Source organism: Cicer arietinum, chromosome 5 (assembly GCF_000331145.2).
Source record: "Cicer arietinum cultivar CDC Frontier isolate Library 1 chromosome 5, Cicar.CDCFrontier_v2.0, whole genome shotgun sequence".
NCBI classification, from domain to species: Eukaryota; Viridiplantae; Streptophyta; class Magnoliopsida; order Fabales; family Fabaceae; genus Cicer; species Cicer arietinum.
Window position 1 is genome coordinate 66,592,115 of NC_021164.2, and position 21,948 is coordinate 66,614,062.

The 21,948-nt window shown below is 29.0% G+C and overlaps 3 protein-coding genes across 3 annotated transcripts; 1 reads left to right on the forward strand and 2 right to left on the reverse strand.

The window, feature by feature from the left end:
* Nucleotides 1–875: 875 nt before the first annotated feature.
* LOC101502985 (uncharacterized) lies at nt 876–4,949 on the forward strand. The gene is made up of 7 exons (XM_004502399.4): nt 876–1,216; nt 1,750–1,997; nt 2,218–2,376; nt 2,514–2,670; nt 2,744–2,886; nt 3,007–3,042; nt 3,705–4,949. The coding sequence occupies exons 1-7, from the start codon at nt 1,141–1,143 to the stop codon at nt 4,404–4,406; spliced, it is 1,521 nt and encodes a 506-aa protein (XP_004502456.1). The 5' UTR covers nt 876–1,140; the 3' UTR covers nt 4,407–4,949.
* A 1,675-nt stretch (nt 4,950–6,624) lies between these two features.
* On the reverse strand, nt 6,625–8,360 carry LOC101503305 (short-chain dehydrogenase RED1). The gene is made up of 3 exons (XM_004502400.4): nt 7,874–8,360; nt 7,581–7,740; nt 6,625–7,030 (listed from the first exon to the last, which is right to left on the reverse strand). Exons 1-3 carry the CDS (start codon nt 8,229–8,231, stop codon nt 6,694–6,696), a joined length of 855 nt encoding a protein of 284 aa, XP_004502457.1. The 5' UTR covers nt 8,232–8,360; the 3' UTR covers nt 6,625–6,693.
* A 9,534-nt stretch (nt 8,361–17,894) lies between these two features.
* Nucleotides 17,895–19,265, reverse strand: LOC101492224 (uncharacterized). The gene is made up of 2 exons (XM_004502453.2): nt 18,890–19,265; nt 17,895–18,382 (listed from the first exon to the last, which is right to left on the reverse strand). Exons 1-2 carry the CDS (start codon nt 19,242–19,244, stop codon nt 17,895–17,897), a joined length of 843 nt encoding a protein of 280 aa, XP_004502510.2. The 5' UTR covers nt 19,245–19,265.
* Between the last annotated feature and the right edge of the window lie 2,683 nt (nt 19,266–21,948).

Below are 21,948 nucleotides of genomic sequence, written 5' to 3' on the forward strand. Positions count from 1 at the left end.
GACAAATATCAATGATTAATTTTTTTTTTCTTTCCAAAAGGAAACCTTTTACTTTTTGAGAGTTACAAGTACTCAATTAAATATGAAAAGTTTTTTTTTTCCTTCTTTCTGTTTTGACAAAATGAAATATAAAAAAGTTAGAAATATGTACATCCACCAAATATAAAAAACACATGAATTGTATTTATTCACCAAACATGTACCCATAACTCTTTTATAAAAACCACGTCCATATAATATGCACGTGGATTAAAAAATATCATCTGTTTATTTTCTAAATTTTGATTTTGTGATCAAAGATAAGTCTTAATTTTTTTTATTATGAATTGAAGCATCATTTTATCCTCTTAAATTTAAGAATAGTTTTTTTATTTACATTTTATTTAATTAACGTTTAACCTTTTCACTAATTTTAATTATTCATTTTAAATTTTAATATATAATTATTTTAATTAATTTTATTTATCAACTTATTTTTTATGTCAAACTCTCATTTTTTATATTTTTCATTCAATTTTTTATTAAAAAGAATCTATTGAAAATTATTTTAATATTTTTTTGTTTTTCAAAACATATCAATCCATGCAACATATTTCATTTAAAATGAAAATATTTCAAGTTTTTTTCTCTATTCTGATCCTAATTTGATATTTTATTTGATTAATTTTTCACCATTTTTAAAATTGAAACCTTTTATACTTAAATATATTTGAAATCTTTAATAAACTTTAAGTATATTTGAAAAGAATAGTTAAATTAAAAGATTCAATATAATAAAATTTATAAAAGAATGACGTTTATTTAATTTTGAATATTGAAAGACTTGATTTACTTTGAAAAATAAAATTTACTAAATTGTTATTAGGGGTGTACCTCTACCGTACAGTGTCTTCCCCGCGTCTTGAAAAATAACGCACCTGTCTTTCTTCTAATATATGCAACTCTTTTGCACCTCAAAATTTTCCCTCTCTTCTATTGTCGAATTGGGTATTGAAGGTTGAAGCTCCTTTTTCTCCCTATTCTGTTCCTAGGGTTTTAGTTGGAAAATTGAACCGTTCCCTCGTTCGTTTTCGATAAATTGGCTTCACAAGGCACTAGGGTTTCGGTTCTATAATTTCCATTGAAGGGAAATAGTTGAACATGAATAGCGTATTCAAGGAGGAGATTCTTGCTGACAAGCTCTCCAAGCTTAATAGAACCCAGCAGTGCATTGAAAGTATTCTTTTTTCCTTTTTGTTTTCTCTGTCATTGATTATTTTTTCCTTTTTCTTTCTGGATTTGGAAATTTTAGGATCTAGCTATCTCCTTATACTTGTTCTTCTTGAATTATGAATCACTCTTTGACTCAACTTCATTGATTTTTTTTAGTTACTGAGTTATAGCGCTTTGTTAATTCTTTGCATTGCTTAGCTGAATTGCATATGTGGTTATATATGTTCTAATTCCAATTAATTAAATCTAAGCAGCAACACATAGGTTATTTTAGTAAACAATTAAGACGTAATTAGCATTGCTTTATTGAAAATTACTGTGCTAGTTTGATACTCTTGGGAATTTTTATCTCTGTCAAAACTGTTCAGTTTTACTGCATACTTAGCTTCAGTTGATTTTATGAAGTGTAGCTGAATTACTCGAGGGAATTTTTTTAATCTGTGTAGCTGATACTTCCTACTGAAAGAGGCTTTTATTGTTGTTTTGTTTACTACTTGTTGATGCAAAGTTGATTGTTATCGTTAACTTTTGATACAGCTTTATCACATTGGTGTATATTTCACCGGAGCAAAGCAGAACAAGTTGTTGCAACATGGAAAAAGCAATTTGACAAATCAGAGATGCTTCACAGAATCTCCCTTTTGTTTCTTGCAAATGACATCATGCAGAACAGTAAGCGGAAAGGAAATGAGTTTGTGGTCGAATTCTGGAAGATTATTCCTTCAGCAATTAAAGATGTTGTTGCAAAAAATGATGATCAAGGAAATGCTGCAGTAGCTAGACTGGTAAGCCCACTTTTATAGTTTTTTCGGTGTAAATATTTCAAAATTTCAATTACATACATCCGTGCCAATCAATAAATGGGAAAGTAGGGTGTGAGATATTTGAATATGATCTCGTCGCTGATTTCTTCATGCATGGGCTAAAACTTCAGACATGACATATGAATGCTGATCACGTGATTTGAAAAAATGTTGATTTATTTTGGTTCTTACCTAAATTTAGATTAGAGTATGGGAGGAAAGGAAGGTGTTTGGATCTCAAATGCCGAACCTGAAGGATTTAATGCTTGGAGAGGATGCTCCTCCTTCTTTGGAATTCAGCAAAAAGCGATCACGTTCTTCTGTTACGATTACGAAAAGGGATTCTCGTTCTATAAAATCGGTGAGACTAAGTTCCACTCTGCCTCTCCCTATTTTGTTTTTACAAATTGTGGAATTGACGCTAGATGGTTACATCCTTAAAAGTGGTCTAATATGTTTATTTCGCAATCTTACTTCAATGATATTGTATGGGACCAGAAATTGTCCATAGGAGGAACACCGGAAAAAATAGTGTCTGCATTTCATTTGGTGCTCAGTGAGCAATCCAATGAAGATGCAGAGATGAGTAAATGCAAGTCTGCTGTTCAGCGTGTGAGGAAGATAGAAAAAGATGTTGATATTGCATGTACCATTGGTAAGCATACAACTGAACAGAAGTAACACCTGAATCTTGGAAGTTACAATTCTAATATTGCTTTCGTTTTCAGCTAAGGATCCTAAGCGAAAAACTTTGATGAAGGAGCTAGAGGAGCAACAAAATCTATTGAAACATTGCATAGAAAAACTTAAATTAGTTGAAGCAAGCAGAGTAGCCCTAGTATCTCAGTTAAAAGAAGCTTTGCATGAGCAGGTATGTCATTACTCATTAGTCCCTTGTGCTCAATAAGTGTGTGTTTATATTTGCCACAGGTTTTATATGTTTTTTTGGTCTTCCTTAACTTCTTTCTACTGTTTGCGGTTTTTGTAATAGGAATCTGAACTGGAGAACGTTCGTACGCAGATGCAGGTAAAATGTGCTATTCATGAATGATTCTTTTCCAAGAATGCTGTCATACTTTGACTAATATCATATCCCTATGAGAATGTGATATGCATGGATCAAATGTTTGGGTTTCTTACCATTTAATTACTTATCTAATAATACCTCTTCTATGTATATCTCTAAGAAGTTCTAATTTAGCATTCAGTGAACTCATTGCAGTTCTCAGTGTCATCTGTTGTAAAACATTTAATAGAAGAAACTCACTGATTGACCTTACTTAAACTTTATGAAACCTAAACAGACACCTCCCTTATACTCCTTTTTTTCTTCTTCTGGGTTTTAACTGTCTTGTACAAATATAAATGAGAGGGTGTGTTTTGCCTGGTGAAAATTTAAATAGGGAAGGTCAGTGTTATTTCTGAACCTTGAGAAGGTATTTGCTTGGGTTCACGAACCCAGGAGGTCAGTGTAATAAGCTCTATTAATAAAGCTAAAGGCAGTTTTGGTTGGAGAGTTACTTGGTGAAAGCTCTATAATACAAATTCAAAGTAAACAAGTTCTTGTTTTGTGCCAAATGCCATTTTAATTACTTGTGTGTACTTTCATTATTAAACTAGGATATGTTTTGGATTTATAATTTATAACATTGCTAACAAATTTAAAATTATCTGATTATTTATCTTAAGGTTGCACAAGCACAAGTACAAGAGGCTAGCAACATGCAAAGGCGACTTGATAATGAAGATTATTCCCAGTATGCAACTTCAAAATCAGAAGCAGCAACTAAAAAGTCAGCTGCAGCAATTGCTGCTGAAGTTGCCGATAAGCTTACAGCTTCATCATCATCTCAATTGATCATGAGTTCTGTTCTCTCAACATTTGCTGCAGAAGAGGCAAAGAATGCTTGTCTAACGTCTGAGTCCACCACATCAAAACCCAATATATCAATGCCAAATTCAGATACTCATGTCTATATGTCGGCGCAACAGTTGACTGCTGTACCAAACCATTCATATCCTTCAGTTTTGGTTACTCAACCAACCCTACACAATGTAACTCAACCGTCCCTACACAATGTTACTCAACCAATCATCCACAACGTAACTCAACCAATCTTACACAATGTAGCCCCTACATTGCAAGGTCAGTATCACCTACATAGCAATCCATCACCACAGCAGTATGTGCAGTCAACAGGAGGGGTCATCTCTCCATATGGTTATGGTAGCATCCCACCATTACAACCGGCACCACCCCCACCACCTTTCAATAATCAACCACTACAAATAGCACAGCAACAACCGCTACCCATAACGCAACAAGCTCCAGCACCTCCTAGTTTTCGGCCACTTCAGCCATCAGGAATGATGTACTATGTTAATCATTAACATTCTTTACGCAGTAAACTGTAGTCGATGCGACCTTTGTTGTAACGAGCGTATTCTGGAGATTTGGAATATCATTTTTATGCAATGGTGTACTGGGAATGGAGTTGGTAAAAGTATGGAAACAAGACTACAAGTCACCCGGGATGTGAAAGGAAAGTGGCCTGCTCAGAATCTGAATACGAAGTGGGTTGCCCGTAACACTCGTTTGAGAGTTAGAAGGAAAAGGGAGGGGAGGGCTTTGGAAGATGTGTGTATGTAGTGGGTGAGGGCTGTTGAGGACAAATCGGAGGAAAAAGTGAGGACAATTTTCACCTTGTTTGATAGTGTTTATGGAGAGGAGAGTGGAAGACTTATTTTATTTGTTCTGGGAGGATTATAAAAATAGAGAAAGAATTTGGAGATATTTTGAAATCCTTCCAAATTCTTATTTTATTTATTGAGTTTCCTCGTAATGGGGGTATCTTAATAACAAAAATAAATTCATATAAGGTGGGAGGTGATCCTTTCTTCTCCATATTTCCCACCCCACTCGTTTTACCCTTAGAGCTCTGTGTTTTTCATTAAACTAAATATTACCCGATAATGATTTCACAAAAAAAGAAGCTATAGAAAAACCCAACAATCCATAAAAAAAAAAGAACCCAACAAGATCAAAACAAGGTGAAGGCAGTGGTGAATTATTAAATTTCACCTTTACATATTAATAATCTATTCAGATAATTCAATATATTTTATGTGGACTTCCTAATTTTTTCCTTTTGAGTTTTTGGACCTAGGCCTTCACCAAATGCATTGCCAAACTCCAATTTTGAAGTTATGTGTGCATTTTTTTTAAAGTTAAATAAGTTTAGTTCTAATAAATTTTCAATGTTTTGTTTTTTGTGCTTATAATTAATTTTTTAAATTTCAGTCTTAAAAAGAATTTAAGTTTTGTTTTTATCTCCTTTTTTAACCAATTCACATGCATTTTTTAAATTTTTAAATAATTTTTTTCAGTTAATTACGTTTAGAACATTATAAATATTTCTTACTAAAGTTTATAATTCTTTAACAACTGTTCAATTAAATATGAATTTTTAAGCTTTTGACGCTTAAAAATTCATATTTAATTTATCTTTTGTTAACTTATAAATTTTTTTAAAAAAATTCTTATAATTTTCTAAACATACATACATTTATTAAAAAATTTGAATGATTAATATTAGTTGACTTAAGAGTAGGAACAAAAAATAAAATCGAAAATTTTTTAGGACTAAAGTTGATTTTTTTTAAGAAACTAAACATAAAATTTTAAAATTTTATAAAAGATTAAATTATTATTATAAAAAGAGTCCTTATCATCTTTTTTCTTCGGGTGACAAGTGAAAAATCAAATGTTAGTGAAACGCCAAAAAATGCTAGTAATTGTCATGACAAAATCAAATTTTCATATTAAATCCTATAAGTTACAGATTTGATATTCGATAGTGTCATTGAAAGAATACAAATGTAAATTCACTTATAAATGTTTGATGAATCTTAAAATCAAATTCATTTATAAGTGTTTGATGAATCTTAAAATTTTCTCTTGAGTGAGACCCTCACACTAAATTTTATTTATAAAAAAGAATATATATATTTTCATAGTAATGTCCTTAACATTTTCTTTTTGAGGCAACGCAATGTCCTTACATAAAATTGGCTAATCATAAAATTCATAGATCACATCTCTGGGGACAAGAACAAGAATAATACTAGTTTTGTACTATAAACCAGCTCTATTTTCGTGACAGAATAATACTATTTTTGTACTTACAACTTTAAGACATCGGTAGCCAATAAGTGACTTTCTAGTAGATTGAAGAGATGACAGAGTCCTTGCACTATTTCATAAACGATGAAACACTTTTGCATTAAGACTTTGTTTAATTTGAATAAGTACACTACCATGTGGTGAGGCAGTGTACCAAAGAATGTATTTTTCCTCCTTAATCCGCACTTAGAATATTGCCACTACTAACCACCGAAGACATAAAATTGATTTATGTCTGAATTTAGCCAGACATTCAAGTAACTCAATCATGTGTTACATCTTATTAGTGTCAAATAGTACAATTAAATCTCTTTAGGGGTGTTTTCACGTCCATTTTGGTCCTACTTGGTTCGAGGGTAATACCGGTAAAAAAAAATAGTACAATTAAAAGCCCCAACAACAAGACATTCCCCAATGACATATATCTTCTGCAAAAGTGGAACGCAATTTATTGATTATAAGATCTCCATAAAGATGGATAGACCCAAATGTAGCTCAGCATTTCATTGTTTTCTTAAAAAGAAAGTCTCTAACACAGAGAGGTAAATGGTACATGATAGCCATGACAGTAGTATAATGACCATAGGAGAACCATGCAGGTGGTTTCTTCCTAAGGACAGCAGCTACAGTGTGTTTAGCAAACTCATCTGTAGCGGTTGATTTTGACATCTGAGAAAAATGAGCTCTCTCTTGGATTGCTGCTTCAAATGGCTTGAACAGCTTCCACTCTGGCATGCGGTTGTAGATTGCTATGCCGGATTTTCCAATATTTGATTTCACAGCTCCAGGGACAACATTCACAACATCAATTCCAAAATGTCTTAGTTCCATTCTGTATGTTCAAAATAACATCAATTGTAAGACACAAAGGAAAAAGGTCAAATTGGAGAGCAGCTACAAAATTACAAAATAACTTAATATGATAGCGTATATGTTTATCTCTGTATCTATCTTTTCCTCTACTTTCTACGACTTAGATGTTATTAAAAAATACACAAAAATCAAATAACACCATATTCGAAAAATTATTTCTCCAAAATAAAATCATAGAAGAATCCGGTGAAACCCGACTAAAAACAACTTATGGACATATCATCAACTTTTTTCATTAGATATCTCCAATAGTCTCACAAATAACTATTACAGTAGATAAACTCAAATAATTCAATCTACCAAAGCTTACAATACAAGTAAATGCCAAAACTCATAGTAGATAAAAAAAACACAACATAGCGGATTCATTTTCTTTTTTGAGGAAACAAAGCAGATTGATGTACACAACAAACTAAAGCAAAACAGGTGGATTTCTATAACTAATTACATTCCATCTAGTTAATTTGATTCTGACACGAACAACACATCAATCCAAGATAAAAACAAACCTTAATGTATCTGTCAAAGCATGAAGAGCAGCTTTAGAGGCACAATAAGCACCGTTCCAAGGTCCAGAAGCCATACCAGTAACACTGCCTACATTCACAATCTTTCCCTTTTTCCTATTTGCCATGTGAGGAACCACAGCTTGAACCATTCTCAATGAACCTACGCAGCATGTTCACACAACCCAAATAAACATGGTTGAAACAAAACAGAAAAAATTCCACAAAACCAAAAACTAAAACCTATGATAAATACAAACACATTAATTTACACCAAATTAAAAAGAATTACCAACCAAAGACGTTGGTATCAAAGGTGTTTTGGATGGTAGAAAGAGGAACCTCAGCGAGTGGGCCCACACAGGGAACACCGGCGTTATTAACGAGAATATCGATGCAACCGTATTTATTGAGAACAGTCTCAACAACTCTTTGAACGCTTTCATCGGATTGAACATCGAGTTCTTGAAGGAAGAATTTAGGGTCGTGCTCCAGATCCACCATGGTGGACTTCGAGCGGCTTGTGGCCACCACACTGCAACTATTAGCCGCGAAGGCGCGTGCAAGCGCGTTACCTATTCCTCCGGCGGTGCAACCGGTGACGAGGACGACTGGTTTGGAATCTTGGTGATTGATGTTGCCATGGCTTTCCATAGCGTAGAGAATTGTGATCGATAATGATACAAGGGTTTTGCATCGGTCATCTGCTTATTTATTACCCAAGGCATAGATAAGTAATTGCACGGTCCAGAAGGACCACTCGAGAAACATTTATTCTTTTACTTCCTAACTAATTTTTTCTTAAGGATTTTTATGTGTTTTTATCAACACGCATTTACAAAATTCGAAAATATTTTTATCAACCGCTTCTTAAAATAACTTTTTAAAATTTAAGACTTAATTACAGTTTTGGTCCATCTATTTTAGCTGAATCACGAGAATAGTTCTCTCATTTTGTTTCTCTCCAGTTTTGGTCCTCTAAACAGAATTTTGATCCAAAACTTGATAAAATTTTATTTTTTAAAGCTGTATGCACCATTTATAATCATAGGTTCTAGGTACAATTGTTGCAAATGAGATTTTGAGGCATAATGTGACTTAAATAAATGTAAAAAAATGAAATTTTATCAAATTTTGAACTAAAATTCTGTTTGAGGATCAAAACTGGGGAGAAATAAAATGAGGGACTACTTTCGCGATAAAATAAGGAGACCAAAACTGCAATTAAGACAAAATTTTATTATCTAAAAGAATTATAATAAATAAATTAAATATTTAAAATGATTTTTAAAATAAATTATTTAAATTAATTTTTTAGTTGAATCTTTAACAAATAATTTGTAAATTATTAAATACTAAAATTACTTTATTTTTATTTTTATGTATAATCGTTGGAACATAAGTATGTTATAGTGTGAATTTAAAAATGTGTTGAAGTCCCACATTGGAAAGAAATATTTTTTGTAAATTTAAGTAGAAAGAAACTTGTTTTAAAATTCAAGTCCTTGGAAATAATTTTTTTTGAAATCCCACATTGGAAAACTATCATATTTTGTGTAGTTTCAACTCTATAGATACTAAAGTTCCACATTGTTTAGAAAACATACGTGAGTTTTCTTCCATCACTACATGTATTCTTTTATATTCTTTTTTCACTTTCTTTTCTTTTTATTTTTATTTTTTATCATACATATTTTATTCATAAATCAAACTATAAGGAGGTAGCGATTAAGTTATCTTGATTTAATTTTCTCAACGATTAAATTTTTATTTTTATTTTTCTTAGTAATTGAAAAAAGCTTTGTAATTTTTTTCAATGGACTAAAATGAACTTTCACTAAAAAAATAAATTAAAATTCAATTTAATACTTAATAGTGTAATAGTGTAAAATGGCACACTTCAATCTACTTTAATTCATAAACAATGGTTATTTATAGTATTGGTGGTCTCTTTAATTGAAGGTAGATAATAGAGAGATGACAGGTGATTTTAAAATTTTTGTGTTTAATTCAATTTTTAAAAAAAGAAGGGAGGGATTCACAATCTCTCACAAATTATTCCAGAGAGGGGAATAAAAGAGTTAGAAACTCAAAATAACATAAAAATTATTTAAAATTCTCTTAACCAAACACAAAGTAATTAAAAAATAATTATCATTATTTGAACCAAACAGCACTTTATATCACTTATATCACCTCTCACTCTCTCCATTAAAATCTCCCTCCTCCACTCTCTTCTATTGAATTAAATAGATATTTAATCTACCATAGGTTACATGCGAGAGTGTTAGATAAGATAACATACAAGTACTACGTTATCTGTGAGTATTATATATTGATATTAAACTTCCTTTTTATAATAAAAAATATTGATATTGTCAATGAAACTTAGATTAGTTTGAAAAGTGTTGACTCACACCTATAAGATCGTGGATTCAATTCATACTACTGATATGAAGACCTCTTTAGTGGATGAACCGTAAGTACCTCTATCAATGTTTTTTGAGCCTTGAGGTCATGCCCTCATCTAAACATATTGACAAAAAAAATATTAATATTAAATCAATTCAAAGAAAAATTCCAAATAGGTGAAAAAAGATAAAATCACACAAATTTAAATATTATTAAGTTGTTTTTAGATCTTATGTGAAAGCTACTTGAATTGTATTTTGAATTTGATTTACAAAGCTACATCAAACAAAACTCAATTGCAGTATAATTTTTGTATTTATTAAAAATGTATTATATTAACGAAAATGAAAGTTGAAAACGATAATTTTCAGCATAATAAATTAGAAACGAATCTAACGAAGAAAAAGTTGGGAACACCATATGAACAAAAAAAAAGGAGCATTGTGACCAAACTGAGCTAAGAAATGAAAATATTTATTTGTTTCTCTTGGAGGATAATTAAGGGAGTATAATCAGTTTGTTTGATGCAATATAGAGATAACCTCTTTGAGAAAGATAAGCAAGTGATCTAGTGATCCTTCCAAAATTTTCTATAATGACCATCATGAACAATCCATCGCACATTACTTTCGGTATTGGGCCACACTTTATAAATATTCCTTCAAATATTAGAAGCAACGTTATACCACAAATATACTTGGCTCAGGATACTTGAATCTAAAATATGTCTATATCTGCAACCAGTTGCTAGACAAGTTTCGTCATATATGCCTGATTAAGGACTTTGAGATTCTGGAAGCGAAGTCCACCTTCTTTCTTTGGCTTGCAAATTGTTTCCTAAGAGATCAAATGACATGCTCTCTGTTCATTTGTACTATCCTATATGAAGTTGTGAATTTCTCAGCCTCGTCACAAATAGAACTAGGAATTGACATGGTTTGAATCACATAATCAACAACTTTATATAGAGATGATTGAGCAAGATTGAATCTACCTGCAAATGAAAGAGAGTTAACTTTCCAATTTGTGAGTTTAGATCTTAGTCCGTAAAAAATAAAGAAGACTGAATCTTTTGAGACTCGATGGGTAAGAGGAACAACACAATATCTCTAAGGTTTGCAATTAGCTTAACCTCATTCGTTAACTTAAAAAGTTGCTTACGTAGTTGACATATTTTTAGAGAAAAATACGTTTGATTTTGCATGGTGATCTTTGGGCCATAATTACAGCAGAAGTTTGCCAAAATGGACTTAATGAGTTGAATTTGTTATATACTAGGAATAACAATGAAAACAATATCATCAACAAAGAGTATGTTTGAGAGGCAGGGTCTCCTATCCCTACCAAAATGAAGAGGTTGTCATTGATCGTTTGTAACCGAATCTTTAATTTTGTGTCTCAATATCTCAAGAGCCAACACAAACATATAAGGGGAGATAAGGTTCCCTTGTCTAAACCCTCTAAAAGTGTCAAATGGATTAGTTTGAGCACCATTCCACGGGGCAAGACAATGTCGAATAATATTTTTTAGTATCAAAGATAATCTTAATATGTCAAAGGATTCTATGATAAATTTTCATTCAAGTATATTATAGGTTTTTTTCTAGATCAAGCTTAAAAATCATGAAACCTTTAATACCATGTATATGAGAAAAGGTATGGATGGTTTTTTGGAGTACCATAATGTTATATGAAGTAGATCGTCTTAGGATAAAACTACTTTTATTCTAGGATATCACATGAGGCATAACACTTATGAGTCTATGAGCAGAGCAATGATTCATCTACCTTAAAAATAAGAGTAATTAGAGTCTCGTTGATCTATCTAATTTTAGTAGGATCTTGGAAGTAATCTTGAACTAGCTTAAGAATATAAGATGGAACCCATTAGGTCCAAGGTGCTTATAATTTCTATGCTGAAAAAAACTTCTTTAGTTTCCTCCAAAGATACGTCTCAACCTAGTCTTTCCGTATCACACTATCTTCAATAGACAAAAATGTAGATGTGGTATAAAAAAGGACGAGGAGACCTTTCATTGAACAATAGAGGTTGTGATAGAATTGGATCACAAGATTCCTAACATCATTATGTTTTAAAATCCACGAGTTATCATTCATTTGACGTGCATATATTGTTAGAGTTAGCTCTAAAGGCAAATAATTTTTGTTTGATTATTATTTGTATCACGACACTTACTATTATTTATATAGTAGTATGAGACATTTTAATTTATTACGTGGATTTATTTAAAGTATAATAAAGTCCTTAGAATAGTTAGTCTATTTGATGGAACATTAAGTATGACTTAATCGTAAGACTCCATTGAGCATAATGACACTATTCTTAAACTGTCATTAACGATTCTTGTAGTACCCTAATTTTATCCAATTTATTTAAAAATAAATCAAAAAGGAAATATGTATTCAAAAAATGGAAATAAAAATAATTATAATAAATATTTTCATTATGTCTCATAAATTTACAATTTCAAATCTATTTACAATTCTAAAATAAAATCAAATTACAAATTAAAAATACAGCCAAATTAAATTACAGTAAAAATTAAATCAGATCAAGTCATGCTATGTTGACTTTGTTCACTGCCAAACCCTGCCATGTTGATGATTACTGCCATTGATGCACAAGTCATGCTTATTGGTACATCTGTTCCTGTTTTAACTAATTTGAGAAACATAAAAACATAATTTTTTAAGTCAGTCTTGGTATATATTGTGCAGAACAAAGAGACAAATTTTAGAGTTTAAAAAAAAAGAAACTAAAAGACAAATAAAAGCTCAGTAATGAACAAATCAGAACAAATAATCTAAAATTATGAATGCATCAAAGGTGGAGAAAAATGCAGATGATGAGCAAAGAAATCAAAACATCAAACAGGAAATTGATGGAGAATGACCAATGCAGGCAAAGAAAGCAACTAAACAAATAAAAAACTCTATAAATACATCCCATTTTTGTTTAAAAAAGGGAGAAATCTGAGATTAACTCTACGAAAAAAACACACATACAAAGGAAGAAATCAGGGATACTGGTAATAAGCAACAAACAAAAAACGCAAGGTATTTTTACTTTTTTTTTACAATGAATCCGTTGTTCTTTATCTTCACAATGCAATCACTTTTTTTTTTTTTTTTTTAAATATAGATTTTTTTATTTGTAAGAGCAAATATTAAAATAACATAATGAGGGAAACGTAACAAAGACTAAAAATTTGAACCTATGATAATGTCGTCCTTGCCGTTGCCACTGTCGCTGGAAAACCAACCACCGACGCCAAATATATCTCTATTCGGAGAAAGATACCCACACCTTTAACAATAATTTCTTTTTTTTTTTGCTGAAATATATTTTGGGTGGATGAATAAATCAACAATGACTAGAGAACATGATTAGTCATTTTTTTTCAAAATCTTTGAAATGAATAAAAGTAGCAGTATGAAAGAAATAAAAATTAGACTCCATTCTTCTTTATAATTTTAACTTGTTATAAGAGTGGTTTTAAAAGCTGCCTTTGAGTTATTTTACAGCCTAGATAACGTGCAAACATAATAAATCTGTCCTTTTTTTTTTACAGCATGCTCTAGTTATGTCTAGATAGGGTGGTCAGTCTTTATTTTACAGCCTGTACGCAAAAAGCATTATAATAAATAAATAAATAATTAGTTGTTGGTAAGAATAAATAGAGTATAAATGAATTAAATAAATACATTTATGAGAGGGATTTTTGTACTGCACACTTCAATATGTAACCATGATGTAAGTTTTAGTTCTCAATTTCTTTATGAATCAGTTCTTTCAATTAGATCCCTAGACTAACATAAATTATAAATAAGCGTAATTTCGTAATTTCTTAGTATAGTTACATTATTCAACTTTAATATTCAATGTTGATTTTTAACTGATCTAACTATATATTTATTATTATTATTATTATTATTATCATTATTATTATTATCATTATTATTATTATTATTATTATTATTTTTGTTAATTTATTTCGTAGGATCATCTAAAAAATATTTAATAATAAGTTGTGACAGCTTGTAGTCCTAAAACCCATATTGGTAAGCAAATTAATCAATAAAATATTTTTAAAAGAATTAATTAGATGAGACATCTTTTTTTTACTCCTTGAGTTTTTGAGACACTGAGTTGTACAATTTGATCGTCCTGAAATTCTCATTTTTAAATAATTACTCGAATCAAACAAACTTTTTTTTGTCAAAATATTTTTATATAACAAAACAAATTTTCGTTAAAAAAATACTCAATACCTCCGCGTTATCCAAGAACTACGTAGCTTTGGTTTCTCTATCGCACCGGGAGATACGTAGGAGCAAAATCACATTCTTGTCAAGCACATAAATAAAAATTTCTTTTTTTTGTCCTTTATTTGTTAAGTACATATTTATTTCAAAATCATATTTTAAATATAGTAATAATTGTTATTCATATTTAATAAGAAAAATAAATATACTTAAGTTAATATTAATTTTCCACAATTAATTATAGGTAACCGTATTTTAACGGATGTCTGCTAGTACCTTCCCTACGCATAATCGACTCCCGAACTCAAAAATTTGGTTTCAAAGACCACATTTTATTTTTATTTTTACTATTTTAAGGGTTTCCCAATATTTTCCCTATTTTAAAATAAATTTTGGTGGCGACTCCATTGAATTCGAGAAACACTCGAAATTTTAGGCCGCGACAATTCTCATGTGACCATAGTGAATTATCATTTGACTTGAAGTCACTATGATCCCTATTTGAAGAGTTGTATATTTTGAGATAATCAAATATTATTTGCAACATGACAATCATAATGGTAGTTATTGAGTCTACAATGAACCATGTAGATGGATGTGAGTGATTTAGATATGATTCATTCCTCCTACTAAATAGAAGTTGTATCTTAGGTCTCTCGACAGAGTAATATGTGAAGTGTGTATGACCACACCAAAATGAACCAATATATATATATATATATATATGTATATATATATTGTGTCTTCTCTTAACTAACCCTAGAACTAGAATCATTCTTACTGTAGCCGTCAGCTAGCATCGACGCATTTTCAGACAACCGTTCACGTCATATATATGCTCTCAATATTGTTTTAATACGTTATAGTTGTTGTCTCGATAAAGTCAATTGATTTAATATTTGTTGAGATAATTTTAAATTTATACAAAATTTTATCACACTACAACCTTTTTTCTTTTTAATATTTAAAAAATGTTGCCAAAACACGAAAAAATGTTGCCAAAGAGAATAAGCAACATTTTTCGCGCATCACATATAGGAGTATTGCCTATTACATTTGACAACATTTTTCTTGCACTTTCACACACACTATTTATAAATGTTGTCTTAAAGCAACACACTGAGAATATTGATAAGATGTTGCTAGAGCTTATAGACAATAGACAAACAATTTTAAAATATAGTCATATAGGTAAAATAAATTTTCATGTTTTTATTATTTTAATTCAAATCATAAATTTGATATTTTGCCATTATTTTATGATAATAAATTACTGTGTATATAATCAATTTAATGACATACACAAATTGAACCAAGGAAAACATAATGCAAATTTAACACAAATTATTAACAAAGTTGTATTCAAATAAATGGTAGTAAACAAATTGTCTAACATAATTTAATAAAGTTTAATATTTAAAGTACGAGTCTAGCAAAATATATAGTTTGTTGAAGTTTTGATGCTTCAATCAAGTACATGTCTAATAAAAAAAAAACATCATCCAAAAAACCAAAATCTAAAATCATCATCTAAATCATTCAAGTGTGTCTTCTTCATATTTGTCATCTACATCGTCCTCAAAAATGCAAAACACAGCTCGACATAAGCATCACCACAAACAACTACCAAAATAAAACTGCACTTAATAGCGAGCAAAACGCACAAATAAAATTGCATGCAAAATAGAATCGCAAATAGAAACAAAACTCAATAGTGAAACAAAACTAAAACCAGAACTTATGATCAATTTTGAAAATCACCGACGACAATAATTTAGATCAAACTCAATCCTTCTTTATTATGTTTGGTTAACTAAAAAGATATCAATTTATGACTATAGGCCTATAACGGAATAGGTACTTTAAAGAATTATAAAGTTAATAGATTAATATTAAACAAATGGAAGGATGAACTCAAGTGATCATGAAAGTAATAATTAGCCAATACTTAGAAAATAACATTACTATTACATAAAAAGAATATAGAAAGAATAACACTAAAACACATCATAACTAAAAAAAAATTAACTCTTTTATGCATTATTCCTCTACATTTATTCAAAGTGTATCTTTCATTTTTTCCCTTATTGTTCTACTTCTTAAATCAAATAAAAATACAAAGTACTCCCTAACCTTTTAATTACTAGCCTATTTAAGTCAAAAAAAAAAAACTTATATATCGATATATACATCTTTAATTTCATGATTAATTTTAATATGCATTTTTAAAGTTCATATATTCAATTAAGGAAATAGTTGGACAAAATCATTAAATTAGATGTTAGATTGTTTTTTATAGTTTAGATCTTAGCTAGATTTGTAAAACATCAATAACTTAACGCAAAAGTAAGATAAAAATACAATTAAAATATATCAACAGGAGAATTTTTTTTTTATCAATATCAAAATAAATGGTATTATATCGATTAAGGCTCCCGCTGAGAATTAAGAAGGGGAGATGAGAACTTTGAATACAAGGATGGAGGAAAGATAAAGAAGAGAGTATTTTGAGAGTGATGGTTTTGAGGTTTGTTTTTTCTTCTTAATGAAAAACCCTCGTAATGTTGGGAACTTAAACAATGTGTTAAAGGAAGATTTTAGATAGTTTAGATAAATGATTCTAATTCTTTCTATTTAGTTATAATACTCAACAAATTAAAATACATTGATCATAAGTATTTTATTATCATTTTTAAAAGTCATTCTCTCAATAAGAGGGAACATCTCTCTTTATTTTCCCCTTCTTTCCTCTTCCCAAAGTCATTTCCTTCCTTCTCTTTCAAACTCTCAAATAGAGCTTAAAGTGTCAAAGATGAACCCAACTCACCATCGACATTGATATGTTTGTTACACAATAATAATCCTTCAATATTACATAAGACTATGAACAAAATCTCATTTCAATCGTTTCGCGTAACATTATTATAGCTCAAGTAGAAGATATAAAATTGGTTTAACAGTTAAAGTTAAGAAACTAATAAAGTGGTAGATGGTTCTATCCATACACCTACAACACAACACTAACAAATTGATATTTGTTATTATAAAATTATTATTATTGCCTAAGTTTCTAAATTTCTAGATTCGGTGGTCTAAGTGAACCATGTATTTTATATAATTGTATCATTATCCAAAATGATACAACTATATCAATTACACCTATATTATTGACATATGTGTAATAACGTGGATTATCCAAAATTTGTAAAATTCTAAATGTATTTTAAATCCTCAAAAAATTAATCTTTATTGTGATGGCATGAGAAAAAATATATATTTAATTTATATGAAATCGTTTTAATATTCATTTTATCGTGGAGTACTAAGCATGTGAAAAACTATTTCATTTAAAAAAAATATATATGAAAAATTATTTTTGGATTTAATTTTTGAATAAGAGATCTTGAATGATCTATAGCAACTATATATATATAAATGAAGGGATCGTTGACTCCAAAAAGTAATGAAGACCATAAATTTGTATTATTTAATTACTAATATTGAGACTACCACATAGGAATATTGCAACACTATTATTTGATAATAAGGATATTAGAATCCGATCCATGTAATGTTATACATATGAAGACTCATGGAAGATCTAATTCCTTGATTCAATTATAAATTGATTAATGACATCCCAATTTCCCCTTCGCCTTTATCAAACTTCTCTCCGCAATCCAAGCTAAGGATAAAAGCAAAAATTCCATCTTCATTCAAACACCAAAGTTTGACTCCAATATCTTGAGAACAAACACCAATACTATCTTCATCACTCACCCCCCAAGAAAGTTCAATACCATATTCAACAACACTAATAAACGCATGAATAGAAGCATATGCATTGCCTTCACGAGCATTATTGTCAACAATAAATTTGACAAAATTATTTGTCAATGTTCCATTTCTCATGCTATTTATGATCATGTTGGTACATCTAGACATGCGATGAGCTTTTGAGTAGCATGAATTTTGGTTTTGTAATAAGCAAATATTTGTGACCCTTGGAAATTGGCCTAGTCGCTTAAGGGTTTCATGTGCCATAGGTTCAACTTGTGCACGCAACTTGTTCCACATATTTGGTTCATTGTCCTCTACTTGGTACCCTGTCGCCAATGTTTCATATATAATCACAATAATGTTAATGTGTCAACCTATAAAATGATATATATAAAGTAATTAGAGATACGAAAAGAATAATTCAATGCTAAATTTTGACACATCAATTACGGGTTGGATCATACTAACTACTAACAAATTTTTTTCATAATAAATTAATTAATTAACCAGTAACATTTGTCAATAAAACAAATTTTAATGATAAATACAACACAAAGTTAGTATAGCATTTTAGACAAAATGTATAAACAATGGAAATTCACATCATCTTTTTTTGGGTACATATATATGCTCTTTTCTTTAGTCATAAATTAAAATTGTATTATTTTTTTCTAGTAAAAGGAAATAAGTTAAGGCAAATATATATAAAAAATGCCCCATTAGGCCTAGATTATAGATATAAATGCAAATCCAAATATTTTTAATACATTTAACCTAGATTATAGATTATATAAATTATTATACTTTGAAAATGGAATTATAATTAGATTTACCTTGCCCTTTGTCATTAATATCCTTGTAATGACCATATTTCATAAAGACCTTGGCAAGGGTATGAATGAGTTGTGATGGAGAAGTGATAGGGAATTGAAGGCCGTATAAAAGACCAGGTAGGGCAAAGGCAAAGGTACGCTTAGCAATTCGAATAACAACAGAATCCTTAGTGAGTGGCCACTGAAATTCATCAATGGAACAAAATGTGGCCAAAATGGGACAATTTATGTGCATAGCAAGGTTTACTGAAAACTGCCCTAATCTCATCAATCTTTGTTTCTGCCCATCATCATATTCCATCAAAATCAATGCACTCGTTTGGAAACAAAAAAGTTTTGTTAGCAATGTTGACATGGCTTCTACACTGCAAAATGATGCTCTAGCAGGAAATTTTGAAACAATTATAAGTGAAAAAAATTAAAACAAAAAAATATAAAATCAAAATATTATTAAAAAATTGAGATCAGACATTTCCATTAGAAAATAATAGATCTAATAATAAAAGAAAAAATTCATGTAAACTATATGTTAAAAAATATATATCCCTAGTCAAAATTTTAAATATGAATCTGTGATCGCAATTGATCGGTATAAAATTGCATGTATCAGTGATTATCTCCAATTTAATAAAGTTTGAGAGTTTAACATAAATATATACACATAGAAGAGAGAGTGAGAGATAGACAACAATTGAGAAAGATGAATGTAAAATTAGATGAGCATGTACCTCGTTTTAGTGGAGAGGATAAACTATGAAAAAAGAGGAGCTTGAATATAGATTATATAAAGGGTGAACAAGGTATAAGAGAGTCATGTTTCTTGACTAAGGTGGTCATGTAACTGTTAATAATGAGGTGGCAACAAGTTAGTCACTGCAAAGTTTTCTGTGTCTAATATTAAATAAAGATTGAATTAAAATACTCAATTAGTGTACCAATTTGTTTACATATCCATCCATATATCTTATAATTATACATTTTATTATAAATAGTTTTTAATTCTTAAAGTAGATGCACAAATATCAATATATCAATGTGGTTAAATATCGATTTAACCAAAAACTTATTTCAAAGTATTTTATATAAAAAAACACTTCCTCAATTTTTATTTGAAGTTTTACTTTTGTTGATGAACTTTACTGTTATTATTATTATTTTATTTTTTAAAAATTAACCATAACATTAATTATTTTTTTGTCATAATACTTTTAATTATTTATTATAGAAGGATAATTTCGTAAAATAATATAATAAAAAGATAAAATATATTAGAGAAAAAGACAAATAATTTTATTAGAAAATAATGAAATTTATTTATTTTTGTGTGATTAACCTTAAAATGAAAATACTAAAAAGAAATGGAGTGAGTAATAATTTATAATAAAATTGAAATGTTTTCCTTATACTATTGTTTATATTATATATAATAATTAAATTAACATTTAATATAGATTTGAAAGGAATATAATTTAGTATAAATAATATTGATTATGAATAGAATTCTAAATATACCATTACTAAATAAAATTAAAAGAATCGGTTATTGTTAATATTTTATTATACATTAAATGTGCCAAATTTTGTTTATATTTTATTACATATAATATTTTATTATATATTAAAATAATCAATAACTGAAGATAAAATATTAATTTAGAATTTACTATCGGACGATTTTCAAGCTAAAATAACAAAGGGTAATGATATATATCACGAAGGATAAATCGTGATAGTATCTATAAGATATTTGGCACAATTAAAACAATCATTTAAATTTATAAACCACTTATTTATGGTTAGTCAGTCCTTTTTGTTAACTAATTTCGTTTCATCATTCTTTCGTGAGTTTTTTTTTCTAGACAAATAGCATTACTCAACGAAAAATTATAAATGCAACATCAATTTATTTTTGATCGTATTAAGGGTAATTAATAGCCTTTGCTTAATTTTTAACATGATAGTTTGTTTAAAAAACTCCATATGAATTTAGTTGTTTGTTACAGAGAATTCTTTTTTCTTTTATTTAAAAAAATATTAATTCTATCATAGCACACCCAACACTCCTCTAGACATATTTTAAAAATAATTTAATGTCTTAAAAACCATTCATATAACCGTCTCTCAAAACTCTATAATTTAATGTTGTGTTTGTTTATGATAACAAATTGTTTTATATATTCAATTTTTATTTTTATTTTTTCCAGACGCAAAAGTTAGAAAAGTGATGTTAGTTTAACAACTATAATTTTGTAATTAGTCATTTACATAACTATTTAGCAACTATAATTTTATTGTTGGTGCATTTAACAATTAAAATTTAACTAATCAAACATATACTATAATAACATTTCCACATACAATACATTCAAATTTTCTTTGAGTCAATTCATCCAGTAACACTTTCATTTATTTATAGGTTTTTATTTAGTTTTTTGGTTAAATAGTTTATTAATTAACCTTCTATGCTATATATATTTCATATAACAAATTATAATCTTAGTGATTTACATATTTAAATACAAAGTGGCATTACTATACTATGCAAACATTAATTTCACATAAAAATAGATAAATAAAAAAGGTCAAACTTCGTCGTCTCTTTTTTTATAATCTTTTGTTTATATGCCTTTAATATTTCTTCTTAAAGCTACCACCTTTATCAGATAAAATATTATAAATAAATTAATACATTAAAATAGTTTGAAAACTCATTGATTTATAAACAGATTAATATAATTTATTATCTTATGAATCAAACAATACACTCACTATCTATATTATATTCAAATAGTTTGAATTTTATATTTATAAAACCTTTAATAAATAATGTCTCACACAACTCTCATCCACGACATAATAAAAGCGTCACCACTAAAATCAAAAAATTATTATTTTGCAAATTAATTTTCTGGACTATTGATGCTTAGTTATTTTGTTTTTATTTCGGTTGTTATGATAAATAACTACAGTTTATATCTGCATAAAAGTGCCAAATAATAATTGCATAGATAAATCCATCATTACTTGGTTAATGGACTGCGTAAATCATAAATAAAATA